We start from the raw sequence: 15,497 nt of genomic DNA, 5'->3' as shown, positions 1-15,497 counted from the left end.
CTATCACTTGCCAATTTTATCTTTCAGTTGGCTCATGTGGCTGCTTTGAAGGTGAATGGCGATAAAGGTACATATAGAGTTGGAAAGTTTCAAAGGTTCCACATGACATCTTGATTTTATGTTTTCGTGTTGTATCTTGAAATCCTTATAAAAGCTGTCTGACTAATAGTCTTCCAAATGACAGTCTAGAGAGTAGGTGTTCTTTTTGAACTAGTTAGTTTTTAAACCTGTTCGTTTAAATTTGTGAATTGCAGTATTTCTACAAGACTATGATTTTTTTTTTTGTTAATCTACGAATGCTTTGAATTCAGAAGTATTCTTTTGGTTTTGTATATTTCTTATTCTATTTTGTATGTAAATTCAGAGTCAGGAATGCAAATCTTATTCTATGAGGCTATTTGAAAAGATCTTCCAAATTATACCGACAATTACTTAATATGCTGCCGGTGTCTATAGTGTTGGAAATCAACACAACTTAAACTAGGAAAAGGAAGCCCTATAAAATTCCCTGATTTTTAAAAATCAAATTGTTGAAATGATTTCAAGGCTGTGATCTCATCTTGGACTTCAGGTGACTGCTATAAACTTCTCAATCTTCATTCTTGCAGATTGATATTCTCTGAACCCTTGTGAGAGATTACTGTCTTGTAATTACAGTAAGGTTCAGAATCTAAAATCCATGTTAATGAGCATTTTTGCATTACTATGGAGACCGCTTGCATTGTTAAATTCAAAAAAGGAGTTCATGTTTATTCAGATTTATTTTAAGTTGAGTATCACTTGGTTTAATTTGTTGTAGCGGTAATAAAATAAACGTGGCCAGTTTTGTCAGCATGATGTAGAAATAGAAATATTGGTTAAGACTTTCATACGCCAGGCTGTCGCAGATACAGTCTTATAAAGTAAAGAAGATAAGTGTTGATATTATACCTTGCTTCACACTCTTTCCTCCATAAATGAAGGGAGAGGAGACATCAGACTGACAGAGATATGTCCTGTCTAGCCACTCCTAATAACTCATTTGACGCATAGAACAGTGAGTTACCTGGGATGATAACTACCAAAAGTTAAGGTATAAAATAGCCATAATTAAATTCGCACTAGTGTTCCTAATAATATTTAACTAGCACAATATTTACAAGGATAGAGAGAAAAGACTGGAGAAAGGAATGGAGTGAAGCAAGCCCAGACATTCACCCCACATGTACGAGAGGTATGAATTGCCAGCATGGGGCTTGAGCCTTAAATAATTAATATGCTTGAGTCTGAGAAAGATGGTGAGGATACATCTGCTGAGACCTATTAAGATTCCATTTCTGTAAAGTGGTAGGATGCTTTTTCCCTTATTTGATCCCCTCAACTTTGACTTCTTGCTAGATAGGGTTCCACAGGCAGCAGTTGCTCCTCTATCACCTCCTTACCCTTAGTCAAGTGGCCTTTATTCATTTGTGAGTTTTGATGGTGAGTGTCACAAATTGTCTTGACCTGATGCCCAAAACACATGCATTTTTAGTAGGGTCACTGGCCACTGATCAGGAATGGTAACCCTAGGCCATTTCTGTCCTCAATAAACGCAGGGTACTGAGGCCAGCTGTAACATCTCTACTGCCTCAATCTTTACCATATTCCCAGCCCCTGCCCTGCCTGAGGTCAGTAAACTCGGCGCAGACCGATTGAAGCTGGGACCCTAATGGTCTGTATTACTTAGCTACTTCTTGGAAAATTGAGTACTTTGAATAAGAAGTATTCCCGCAGATTTTCCTTCCTCTTTACCTACCTTTATTGTTTCTAAAAAAAAATTCTTAGTGCACAATCATAATATAAGTGGAATGTATAGTGAAGAAGAGTGAAATGTCTTTATTTTTGCTTGAGAATGGCCTACGCATCTTGCTCTCTTACTCAGGAGCAGCTAGAGCAGTGAAATACAAATATTTCATAGTTAACCATGAAAAATTGTCCATTATAGTTTTTAAAAAAAAATTGCATTACGCATTTTTCATACATTAACATTGGTTTCAGCTTCCGCTCGCCAACAGTGGCCCTTTGTTCCCACTAGACAATGTTGTCTTTCAATTTTCCTAGCCCAGCCCCACCCTAAAACCACCAGCTTCAGACGCTGCCTCTGCTATCTATTAGGTCACCCATTGTCCATAGTCTTAACACAAAAATTGTAATCGGATAATAATGTTATGGGAACCTCGGTGACTTCTGATTATACTGGTCAGAGGATTAGAAGTGCCAACGCAAACAGAGAGAAGAGTGAGTAATGAAATTAAATTATTGATTTCACTATATGAAACTAGTTCCTCCTTTAAATTATGCTTTTAAGCAAAACATGTCTTGGGCAACAAATTAAATTGATTTTCAGCCATCAACCTTTTGAAAGTAAGTCTGCTTGAAAAACATTGTCACAGTAGTAACTTGATTTGTTCCAGGTTTTCATTAAATTGAATTAGCTGAGATTTATATAATTAGTCTTTATTCTAACCATTGCTGTGTTTATTCATGATTTTATAGGAAGATGTTTAATCTCTGATTTGTTCAAAAATTCATGTCTGAGTTCTTTGAATTTTTAATTCCTTAGAAAATTCAGTGGATGACGAAAATGATGTTTCAGAAAACCAGCCGTTTCCTTCCCTGCAGCAGGTACATAATTTGATGTTCAAAATGTTGATCTCTAGAATACCCAAAGGCTAACTTTGGAATGCCATTTCCGTCCCTTAAATGCGAAAGACTACATGTGAGTTGTGAGGATCTTCATGAGTGGAATGAAAATGGTACTCCACTGTTGCCACATGTTTTTATTCAATGAGAGTTTACATAGATATTTTCTTTATATGATTAGAGTTTTTAAAATTATTTATAATGGCTTTGACTTAATTTTAGTAAGGCTTATTGTACTCTCCTAACTCCATTCAGGCTGGGTCTTTTAGAGGCAGAAATGCACTTCCAAATTTCATTTGCTTGTGCAATTAATTGCCTATTTTAGAAAGCTGTTAATAAATATTTAATATGAAATTTGCATTCTTTTTTGTGAATCACTGTTGTGATGTTGACACATTTTAGCATGGATTAAAAATGTAATTTATCTTTTTAGGTTTTAGTATGTGTGCCTGAGCATATTGGATTCAACATTGAACTTAAATGGCCTTATCAACAAAAAGTGAGTAATGTATGTCCTCGGTAGTACGACATTGTGCAAACTGCCTTTATTGGGATGTGGGCAGGGCAGCAGTCTGATAAACTTATTTACACTGTTAGCATCATAACCTGCCGATGATGAATTCTAGGGCAGCCTTTCACTTGCGTCACTTGACAGAGTTTATCCATTCTTGATCAAGCCATTTGCTGGAGTAAATTGCAATTGTTGAATTTTATCAGATTGGTGAATTTAGGTGTATTAGATGTTGGAGAGAGGATATTAACATTGCTTACTTATTTGTCAACAATCCCTTCCTTTTATGAACAGATCACAAGATTTTATTACTCGATTAGTAGCATGGTACTTGGTCTGAAGAAAGTTTTATATGTTTATTGTATTTAAATTGTCGTAAATCTAATTTGTTTATGCAGAATGATGGGACTTAAGTTTTCAGTTAATGGAATATGGAAATTTATGCTGCTTCCCACCTGTTAGACAGTAGTAAAAGCATAGTCATGTAGACACTTAAATGCATGTTATTGGACATCTTTAAGTAAAGTGATGCATCAGCTTTCATTAAACACTAAAGAGTAATTTACATGTTACTTTTATAACTATTTACCATTCAGAAAATGAAAGGGTATTTCATATTTTAATGTAACGGAAAAGGCCTCAAATTGTTACTAGGCACAGTGGATTAGCAAGTGTTGACTTGGCTCAGTTGGTAGCACTGTTGTCTCTGACTCAGATGGCTGCGAGTTCAAGCCTTACTTCACAAATTGAGCAGGTAGTCTAGGCTGACACTTCATTGCGGTGCATTGTTGGAGGTGGGGTTTTTCAGATGAGAGGTTAAACCAAGATCCCTTCTGTAAAAGATCCCATGGTACTATTTGAAGAGGAGCAGGTGACGTGACCAATATTCTTCCCTGCATCTTTGACCCCTGCTTTTAAATCTAGCATAGACTAATGAGATTAAAATTTCCTCTTTGTTGATCCTACAGGGAAATTAATTTAAATAAGAACCCAATAGGCACAGGTCTGCACTATTTGCCACTAAATAATCAATCTTGTTGAGAGGCCATGGAGATAGCTGGTGTGGGAGTCTGCTATTGTAGCAGAAGGAAAATGGAGGAACGAGTTAGCAAAATAGATCCATGACCTAGTTTATTTTTCAATTAGTTTTCAATCAGGAATGCTTGGCATAGCTTGCAAGCCATTGTAATGTAGGGCAAAGGATGCTGCTACTTATCATGATGTTATACACTATTCTATCTGAGGTTTTACTTTATGCACTGTTTTTAATTGCATCGGCTGTCTACAGAAACTAAAACCAGTTAACAATGGTAATATTAATTGTGAATTTTCCCCTGTTAATAGGATGGTACCTGGGATGGTAACATGCCGACCTATTTGGACATGAATCAAGCTATTGACATAATCCTAAAATGTATCTTGGAAAATGCATCTAATCGAAGAATAGTGTTCTCCTCATTTGTTGCTGATGTCTGTTCAATGTAAGTTTATAATTTGATATTTGAAATAAATATTTTTTCCTTTACAGAACTAGATTCTGATCACTATGCTCTGTAGTTATTTAAGATAAAGCCTCTTTTTTCCAAGTTCCCTTTTGTGAGAGTGTTGACTTATTGCTTGAGTAATTCTATGGGATCCATTAGCCATCTGGTACCTCGTGGAAATATCGGGGTTTTTTTTCTCCTAATGGAATGCTGGCAATGCAGTCTGATCTTGTCCTCATCCAACATAACACATAATCAATGTACACATGCACACACTTCCAGCAGATAGAAAACAGGAGTAGCAACCTTGGCTGATCTTTAGTTTTCCACCCATCCTTAACCCAGGAAAGCTCATTCTAGCTCCCCGATCATTGCCTCAGCTGAGATTGATTAGCGTAGCAGCGACAAAGAATCAAATCTGGCATTCCTGTTTAGCTACTCAGTGATGTAACTCACTCAGCCTTTATTGAGCTTCAACACCTGTAGTTGAATGCTGGTAAATTTATGACTTGCTTTCTGTCTAGGTCAGGAATTCAATAGGTTGTTTTTTTTAAAAAAAAGTATTATAGTATTGGTGCCTACAGAGTGCGTTGCAGCCAAGCCCAATTCTATCTTCACTCAGCAGTTTGCAAATATAGCAATCAGAAGTGGATCCCTGAATTTTCCCTGAGTACTGAGACCATTTGGATAGCAGTAGGGCAAAATTGGTCTCTGTCTTTATAAACTTGTTGAACTGCCAGAACTGGTTAACAAGTTTGGACACTTTTTTTATATCAATGGTGTGCCATCAGTGCCTGACATACAATATTCCTATACATCACAATATAAAATAAACACATTTCGTGTCCCCATCCGTGCCTAGAACCTGAATTTTTGAGAGTCCCAATAAAGTAGGATGGAGGCACCGCACATTTCTGGCTCTTTCCCATTAGTCCTCTAATGGGGAATGACAAGACAGTAAAAAGGGGAGGGTTAATATGTTTTGTTTCTTCCAAACTTAAATACTTAATTTTATTTTTCTAGGATCCGGCAGAAGCAAAACAAGTATCCGGTTCTTTTCTTGACCCAAGGCTATTCTAACATCTATCCAGAGCTTATGGATCTCAGGTGCCGAACCACACCATTTGCAATGAGTTTTGCACAGTCAGAAAACATTCTGGTAAGTGTACCGGTCCTGTATATTTCCATGCACCTAAGTAAGAGTACTGTGTTTAATATTATGCTATTAAATAACTTGATTTCCTTGTTCCGCTACTTCAAAATTTTTACTTTCTTTAAAAGGGAGTCAATGTTCACACAGAGGACTTGCTGCGAAATCTGGATTACATCCAACAAGCCAAGTCAAAAGGATTGGTTATTTTTTGCTGGGGCGATGATACCAATGAGTCTGAGAACAGGAGTATACTGAAGCAGAATGGAATTGATGGCCTGATCTATGACAGGTAAGATCAAAGCAGTGAAATTGACTAAATTTTATATTGTTTAAGATATTAAAATAGATGAATGCTCATCACTGAAGAATAATTATTGTTTTATTATGCATTCTCATGATGCGGGTGTTGCTGGCAAGGCCAGCATTTATTGCCCATCCCTCGTTGCCCTGAGAAGGTGGTGGTGGACTGCCTTCTCGTACAGCAGGTAGTGGTTTGATACAACTGAGTGGCTTGCTAGGCCATTTCAGAGGGCAGTTAAGAGTCACGTCTTGAGCAGACCAGGTAGGGACGGCCGGTTTCCTTCCCCAAAGGACATTAGTAAACCAGTTGGGTTTTTGCGACAATCCGACAGCTATATGGTCACTGATACCAGCTTTTTATTTCCAGGTTTTTAAAACTGATTTCAAATTCTCATTCATTCAGTGTCCAGATACAAATAAATATATGTCTGCAGTGGGGATTCTTCTTCCTCGGCTTCAGTTTCAGTTGCAGTTTCCTGCCAACATTGTTCTTAAAATGACATTGTCGAAGTGCACAACTGATCTTCAATATAACAACTTTCTGGATGACAGCTTTGAATAATTGTTTCCTGCCATGCAAGTGACAAATAGCTCAGTCATAAATAAAACCTGGGAATTGAGAGAAAATTGTCTGAAAGGTAGGAAGCAACAGGTATTTATTGTGGGCTTGCGGTTGGAAAGGCCAGATTGGGGACCCTTCCTGTTTCTAGTTTATATTACTGCCCAAATTCGGAAGCTGAATCAAACTGGTGAAATTCGAACCAAATTGGAAATCTGAGGAGGTAGCCCCAGAACCATAAAACATACGTAAGTAGATAGAACGTTGGCAAATGAAATTTCATAGGGAGCAGAAAAGGGTTGCCATAAGTACTCCGTGAATGGTGCTGAAATAAAGTTGAAAAGCATCTAGTGGTACTAGTAGGCTCAGCGCATCAAATCACTGCAGAAAACTGAACAAATAGAATGCTGAACTATATAGCCAAAACAGTAGAGCATAAGTTGGAGGAAGTTATGCTTGGACTATGCAGTACTTCAGTTGGGTCACACCTGGAGTAACGTGTTCAATTCTGGTCACCAAGACACAAGATATTGAAGCCTGGAAGTGGTGCAGAGAAGTGCCATGAGACTGAGCCCTAACATCAGGGAATGAATTGCGAGGGAAGACTGACGTCAGAGAACATAATTTCTATTGCCCATTACAAATGCAGAATATCAGATTACCATAATTATCAAAAATTGGGTACAAAATAAATGCTATAAATTATGTATTACCTTAATTTATGCCTAGAATAATGCCCTTAATCTACAGCATGGCTACTATACTGAAAAAATGTACTGCCAAAGAAACTCTTGACTTATTAAAAAGGCTGTGTGTGCTGACATTTTGTGATGCGTATTTTATTGAACACACACCTGTCCTCGAAGTACATATGTAGTTGTTCACTTGTGCAGTAGTATAAATTGATCACTGTAGATAATGGAGCAATTGACATTACATGTTAGCCTAGCACCACTCATGTCTCTGTTGTTCAGTTTGAAGCCTTAGTTGTCTGATTAAAATTAAACCATTTGGTGCATTATCTTCTGTGACTTCTGTTACCATTGACTCAAGTGCTTGTGGCCATCCATTGAATGTACCCAAGGTATTGTCACCTGATGATATTGTAGTCTGCTTGCACCCAGTCTGTCCCACAAGCCGAACATTTTGCTTATCGTCCATCTTTAATGTCCATACCTCACTGTCATAAAGTATAATTGGGGCAGTGAGTTATTGATTAAAGCCTTGACTTGAGTTACACGTATATCACTTGATTTCTAGATATTATCCATCTTTTTCTATTGTCCTCTTGCAATTGAGTGCATCTGAGTAGACACCGATCTGGTTTTAGCTGGTGATTCTTTACACTGTTTCCCTGTTCTTCCTGTCTCCTGCTGAAGTTAAAGCGGGAGTACTCCTGCAGAAATTCCAAGCCTATCTTTTTCCAGCATTGGCACAGCCTGAAATTTCTGTCCCTAGTATCTACTGCTTTCGTGATAATCTACAGGTCACCATCTTCAGATCCAAGATTGTAATTTTGTCTGCAACAGTAATGACAAGACTGTTGTCCATCGCTATATCCGTTACCAGTTTGACCATAGAATTGAACAACTAAAACAATAGCGTATATCCTTACCTCACTTGTAGCTTGTTTCAAACCAGACTAAACTCACTTTCAATATTTGAGGTATTTTGTGAAATACTGTAGAACTTGTCAGAAAGACTTGACTGTCTCATTGAAAATTTGGAAGCACTTATTATTCTAAACAAAGCTTTTTGCCAAAACAAGTCAAAGACTTGCTTATAAAAGAAAGTAAGAACTTGCCTTTCACGACCTCAGGACATCCCAAAGTGCTTCACAGTCAATTAAGTACTTTTGAAGTGTAATTACTGTTGTAGTATAGGAAAATATGGCAGCCAATTTGCACAGTCAATATAATTGTTACAAGAATAACCAAATCACAATTTGAGGATATACTTCTGATATTGCTGCATAAATTCAGTTTGTTTTATTTATTTTATTGTACCTTTTTCTTTAGATAGCAAGCATGTGAGAGGAAAAGGGCAGTAAGTTTATATGCTGGAGAACATTTTTAAACCTTTTTTTAAAAAAAACAAGAGTTTAAGGCTCATTAAGACTTTTACCAGATAATGTCTTTGAACCATTTCATGCAGCAAAGTGATCAACTAATCCCTGAATACTGCATATAGCAATTGTAGCATCTTTTATGCTTAAAGCCTCAGTGTCGCAAATCATAATATCATAGTAGGTACAGCAGAGGAGGAGGCCATTCGGCCCATCATGCCTGTGCTGCCTCTTTGAAAGAGCTATCCAATTAGTCCCATAACCCTGTAAATTTTTTCCCTTCAAAAATGTTTCCTCATATGGCTTCTGGCTCTTTTGCCGATCACCTTAAATCTGTGTTCCTCTGGTTACCGATCCTTCTGCCACTGGAAACTGTTTCTCTGTCAAAAACGTTCCATGATTTTGAACGCCACTATCAAATCTTCCCTTAACCTTCTCTGTTCTATGGAGAACAACCCCAGCTTCTCCAGTCTCCACATAACTGAAGTCCCTCATCCCTGGTACCATTCTAGTAAATCTTTTCTGCGCCCTCCCTAAGGCCTTGACATCCTACCTAAAGTGTGATGCCCAGAATTGAGCACAATGCTCCAGCTGAGTAACCTTTTCACATGGAGTTTTGTAGAGCAGGTGGTGGGGGAGCTTGTTTCTACGGGTTTAAGAATGCCTAGAACTGAAAATATTTGGATGTTTTAGCTGATCTAATTTTGCATAGAAAATTTACATTAATCACATTAAGACATTGAAGTTCATAGCTATAAAAATCTAATGCATTCTGTGCAGAATTCATCTATTTGTATTGTTTCAAATAGATCCTTAATCAGCCTATAGTTCTGGTTTGTTTGTTCATTCCTCAAACAACTTGAGGTAAAATTAATTGTTCCAGTCATTCTTTGTGGCAGAGAGTTATGGACATGAAATTTCATTGGTGTAAATGCTTGTAGTTGTGTAAATTGTGTAGGGGATTTAAGATTGTACCCTCCATTAAGTCTAGCATTCTCACAATATTAATGTGCCTGCGGTATTACTTTTTTCTCCATTCCTCCTCTTCAGTAGTTACTCAGTTTCTCTGTCCTCCCCACATTTTCACTTTTTTGTTGTGTATTTAGGTCCTTTTCCTTTTATACACTGTACAAACTGTTTCTTCAACACTTAACACCTTTTGCCATTCTCAAAATTACTGACTGTAGAGTGAGCCAATGAGGTCCTAAAATTATCCAAAAACTGATAGTTATGCTAACCATAAAATAAATCGCCACTCTTTTCCACCAAGTTTTATTTCTCACCACTATTTTATCAAATAGTACCTTGAGATTTTTCCACATTACAATGTATCATAAATATTTTAATTTTGAACTCAGCAACCCTGTTTGCTACCTATCCCATGCGCTCTTTATAATGAATGTCCTTTAATTTAAAAATGCACAGAGTCATGGACTAGGTGCATTGTCACTTTTTTGTTACTTTAACCCTTAGAACTTTGATTCTAATGAATTCTTTTGAATTCTCCTCCCTCTTCTTTCCATTCCTTCTTAGCACTTCATTCAGGTCAGACTGATCACTATTTAGTTTGTGTAATGTGTTGTAATGGTGTTTGTATTAAATATCTTTTAATTCAGGGTTAGATAGTTTCTGTTACATTCTTTGGAGAATGAGAATCTATGCACAGTGTTTCTTTGGTTCATTTTTCTAATGTTTTTTTTAAAAAAAAACAAGCGGCACTTATTCTTTCGTCTGCCTTTCTCCTCACCCCTCTTCTGAAGTTATTGATCCTTCACTGCTGTAAAAGTTCCACGCAAATACCTCCTGAAACCGGCTAGGCTCGATACGTGAGCCTTGGCTGTGAGTGTCGGTGAGTTATTCAACTGTGGCATAAACTAACGCCAAGCCTGATCTTGTGTCCTCACCTGACATCCACAGATGCAGTTTTCCAGCAGGCATCATTGAATAGTAAGCAGGGATTGTGGCTGTTGTTTTTTTCCTTCCTCCTCTCAAGTCCAGGGGCACTAAGGTCAATTGTAGTGCTCTTAACTCTCACCCCGGCTGAAATCGGCTAACTCAGCATACACTGGGGATTAAAAGTGAGACTTTCCTTGTCTTTATTGTTCAACTACTCATTCTTGTAACCTGCCGAACCATTCATTTGTAAATTTCAATAATGTTTCTTATAAGCATGTTAATGAAGAATATTTTACCATACTGTGAAGTTGTTACAAATATTTTGTTTATTTTAAACAGGATCTGTGACTCTCTGCTGGGACAGACAAGTATTTTCCAAGTAGAAGAATTAGAGGAACTAAAGCAACAATTATCAGAGGAGGCATTTGTTGATTGCTCATGTCCAGATGTCGATCACTTTGCTTGTAGGTCAACTCCTCTGAGCAACTTCAATGGAAGCAGTTATCCAAGTGAAATAAAAAGTTGCGAACAGGAAACATACAGTACAGAATCTGACTCGGGGCAAAGTTGTGGTTCATTTTGATCCTTTCACATTCTAGTGTTACTGGGGGTTTTTTTCTTCTTGGTCCACAGTGGTATGAACAATAATTTAGTTCCTCATTTTTTTCATATTGCCCCATTTTTAAAAATCTTTTCTTATTGTATATACAGTTTCTTTGGGGGGGAAATATAGCTTTTTATTTTGTAATACATTTAAGTGCCATTTAAATTTTAAGGTGGATGGGGACATTTGCATTGTGCAATCACATCAATGTTTACACTATAGGTTTATGCTAGTATTCTGTTAACTTCCGTAGTTTGTGTATTGATTTCAGATTTATGAGTACATACATGTGCAGTTCTGATTTCATTTCTACTTTGGGGGAAAAAACTCGTCGTTTTCATAGAAGCTAGCTGATGGAAAAGGAAGCGATGTCTATATTACAATCACAAGCCAATTCTAATATATAGATCTGCCTCACAGATGTAGTAAACATATTACTCCCTTTGCCATAAAGTGTACTTTTTATGAAACGGGTGATCATTACATTTTATTTTTACCTACTTTTTATTTTTACCGATTTTTTTTTTCTGACGTCTTTTGACTATCAGAAATATGTAAAGATTTCTAGATGGAGGCCAAGTGTTGGTTTCTGCTGGCTGAATTATTTTTGTATGTTACATATTGTAAAAATAATGCATGGCTGTTTCAGGTCTCCATTGTCCATGCAGCAAAAACTCTTAATATATTAAATGTCTCATTCGGGTGACAAGTGCCAAGCTCTGTTTTTCACTGTGTAATAAGTTGGTATTGGTTTCAATATTTAATCTCATGGAAAATATCACCGCCTGTTGTATAAATGAGCTTATTAATGTAATGGAGGAACAAAATTATGTAACTTATTGGTATACTAACTGCATTATTAAAGTATTATGAAAGTACTCTTGTTGTTCAAACTTTAGTGTCTGTAGAGAAAATGTCAACTGCAACTTTATGCTGTAGGTTTCTAAAATCACAATCAAAATTTGTTTCTATATGTTTTATTAGACCGTAGCTGATGGGTACCACTGTGATCACTCACACCTTTCACAATTGACGATTTGACTCATGATACAAATTGCAAATGTGCTATTAAAATATCTAGTTGTGTGTTAGGAACTGTGAAAAAATTATGCCACTGTGTGTCCATCTTAATTTATAAAGTAAAATTGAAAAGAAATATTTAATACTTTGGCATGGAATTGGAAGAACAATTCAGCATTAAAAGTTGAACTTCCTTTTTAGCATAAATACCCATTTCTGTAGAAAGGAAGTGAAATTCAACACAGTACAGCTATATGGACTGATGCATGCTGTACTTTGCAGTCTCACAGATATGGTACTGCACTACTTTCATTGGGCAAAAAATGTTTGAGTATTCTACTATTGAGTTAAATTGGATATTATCAAGGGAATATGTAACTTTGATTTTTGTTTATTTCGACAGCAAATCTTAAATTATAGAATAAAAGATGATAGCTCTGTATTAGCTTGTGTTGCAATTTGGGTGAGAGTTCTAATGATACTACGAACAAAGTTTGAGCAACTATATAACATCATTAGTTCCCAAGATTTGGGTTGCACTTTAACAATTTTACACCTCTTCTAAATGATCATTTTGACTTTATGAATTCCTAGTGCTTAGTATAGAGTCCATATTCACGTGAGGATGTCAGTGCTCTTGCATGCTTTTTATTAGGCAGTGTCTTCCTTAGTGTCCCTTAAACAGACAGAGGGGTTCTAGGTGGGAAATGCTATTTTTTTAAATTTAGGAATTTTACAGCATTTTAACATTGATAATATTGACACAATTAGCAGGATGTAGTTAACTGTTGTAATTCAAACAGCTTATGATTCTTCAAATGGCTGATCTTGTACAGATGTAATTACAGTTAAGTACACAAGGTAACATACTATTAAAATTTGATTTATCCAAGTTACTGTAAATATTCAATATTTGCTTTAAAATGTGAATTTCTTTGCATCTCTATAGGCTTTCAGCTGGTCAAGATCTAATCCTCGTCCCTTCTGTACTTTGCTTTAGAAGCTGAGTATCTGTTTAATATAAATTTTACTTTGTGTAAACTCTGAATTGGATCATCCAATACCTACAGCAATCATCTTTACTGCAAGTACAGTAGCTATGATGTAGTAATCTACAAATACTGCAGAACTAAATATTTGAAGCTTTCAACTATAAATATATTTACCAAATATTGTCTGTGTGCGCAGTAGGTGATACAACCAAAATTGCTGACCTTAGGTTTTTACACCTGGTTTTTCAGTTTAATCTTTTAACCACTATGCATGAAAAGTAGTTTTGGAATCTTATTAAAAGATTGAAACTGCCTCTGTATACTCAGGAAATATGTAGTCAGTAGCATGGATTGAATGTAACTTTTTGCTTGTCCTATATGTTATACTTATTAAGTGTACTTAAGTGTGTACTTATTAATGTAAAATAAAATCATGGTTGATTATACTGTGTGTCTTAAATGAAGTAGAAATATACCATGGTTTCTGTGTTTCTCTGGCCACTTGTGCATGCCCCACTTTGTTCGCCCCACCATTGGCATCCATTCCTTTAGCTGTCTCGGCCCAAAGCTCTGGAATTGCCTCCCTTAACCTCTCCACCTCTCTCTTTTTAAGATGCCCCTTAGAACCTACCTCTTACCAAGCTTCTAGTCACCTGTCCTAATCCTCCTTTAGCTCAGTGTCAGTTTTTGTCTCATTATGCTCCTGTGAAGTGCCTTGGGATGTTTTACTATGTTAGAGGCGCTATATAAATGCAAATTGTTAGCTGTGTGTTGAAATATATCTTAAGTCTAAGTTTGGTGTTCCTCTTAGCTGTCTCTGTCTTTTCACTGCTGCTTCTGTCTCCTCTTCTGTTTCTCTGGGCCCTTCTACTTGTCTTTTTTCTTCTTTCCTTATGAGTTGGGGGTGATCAGTGATGTGGTAGGGAACAGGACTGCAGGCTACATCTTGTGTGCATTGGGGAAAATGCAGTCTGCAGCCCTCAACAACTTCCTTCCCATTCCCTTGCCTGTCTGTCTTCCTCTTGCCAACTCCTGCTTTTGTCATTCCAACTATTCCTTCTGCTTACTGCTACCTTCAAGCTGGCCCCTTCCTTCATTTTAGCTTTACAGTGCCTGTAAATCTTGCTACCTGTCCTTTTTCCTTTAATCTCCATTTCTTTACCCTGTCAGACATTTCTCCATCACTTCCCCTTAATCACTTCTCAATCTGTCTCCTTTCTCTTCCCCCCCCCCCCCCCCCCCCCACACTCCCACTCAACCCCTTTCCCTCCCATTACTTGACCCAGCACCATAAGGCTCCCCAATTCTAAAGCCTTCTGCCAATGCTCTTACTCCCCATCCCGGCCTAATGCGTCACCTGGAAGATAGAGTCTGGAGGACTCAATGTAACTATGTACACTTTACCTTGCAGTTAAACTTAATAAGCAGGCATTACAACCAAGCATGGTTAGAAGTATGTGCCAGATACAAGACGTTTAGTATATAAGCAATTCTCCTGTGACACTGATCGGTGAGTCAGAGGATACAATGCATAGAACAAGAGAGCTTTTTATGGGATATGGGGATAACATTTGGACCACTGATTTATAGTCAAATTCCATTTGTATTAAATGGTGTTCTACAATAGTAACTACATCCTGGGATGGGGTCAAGGCGTTTGGCAGCATGAGGCATGCTTTGGTCTAGCATAACTTGGGGAAATTTCAGATTTGTTTTATCTTTTGAAACCCTCATCCATGCCATTGTTACCTCCAGACCTGACTCTTCCAATGTTCTCCTGGTCAGCCTTCCACCCTCCATAAACTTGAGTTCATCCAAAACTCTGCTGCCTGTATGATTCCAGCAACACATCGATTTTAAAATTCTCATCTTTATGTTCCATGGCCCTTCCCTATCTCTGTAACCTCCTCCTGTCCTACAACCCTCAGATCTCTGCGCTCCTCCAATTCTGGCCTCTTGTGCATCCCCGATTTTCATCACTCCACCGTTGGTGGCCGTGCCTTCAGCTGCCTGGGCCCTAAGCTCTGGAATTCTATCCCTAAATCTCTCTGCCTCTCCTATAAGTCTCGTCTTAAAACCTACCTCTTTGATGAAGTGTTTGGTCATCTGCCCTAAAATCTCTGGCTCAGTGTCAAATTTTGTCTATATATATCCTAGTGTTTGTCAACATTGAGGGGAGGGCATGGGATTGACTGAACTGAGGAAGGGGGCCATCTCAGGTCTGGCAGCACTAGTTTGTAACTTATGCA

At 37.4% G+C, this 15,497-nt stretch overlaps 1 protein-coding gene across 5 annotated transcripts in view; it reads left to right on the top strand.

Moving 5' to 3' along the window:
• Positions 1 to 13,692, top strand: part of gpcpd1 (glycerophosphocholine phosphodiesterase 1) — a 71,758-nt gene extending 58,066 nt beyond the window's left edge. For all 5 annotated transcript variants that reach the window (XM_067989422.1, XM_067989421.1, XM_067989420.1 and 2 more), the window contains 7 exons: positions 28 to 67; positions 2,585 to 2,646; positions 3,098 to 3,163; positions 4,520 to 4,656; positions 5,683 to 5,818; positions 5,941 to 6,101; positions 10,972 to 13,692. In XM_067989422.1, coding sequence (XP_067845523.1) covers positions 28 to 67; positions 2,585 to 2,646; positions 3,098 to 3,163; positions 4,520 to 4,656; positions 5,683 to 5,818; positions 5,941 to 6,101; positions 10,972 to 11,215 — 846 coding nt within the window. In that variant the 3' untranslated portion in view covers positions 11,216 to 13,692. The remainder of the gene's footprint in view (positions 1 to 27; positions 68 to 2,584; positions 2,647 to 3,097; positions 3,164 to 4,519; positions 4,657 to 5,682; positions 5,819 to 5,940; positions 6,102 to 10,971) is intronic.
• The last annotated feature ends 1,805 nt before the right edge of the window (positions 13,693 to 15,497 follow it).

Source organism: Heptranchias perlo, chromosome 8 (assembly GCF_035084215.1).
Source record: "Heptranchias perlo isolate sHepPer1 chromosome 8, sHepPer1.hap1, whole genome shotgun sequence".
NCBI lineage: Eukaryota > Metazoa > Chordata > Chondrichthyes > Hexanchiformes > Hexanchidae > Heptranchias > Heptranchias perlo.
This window is presented reverse-complemented; position numbering and strand designations above follow the sequence as displayed.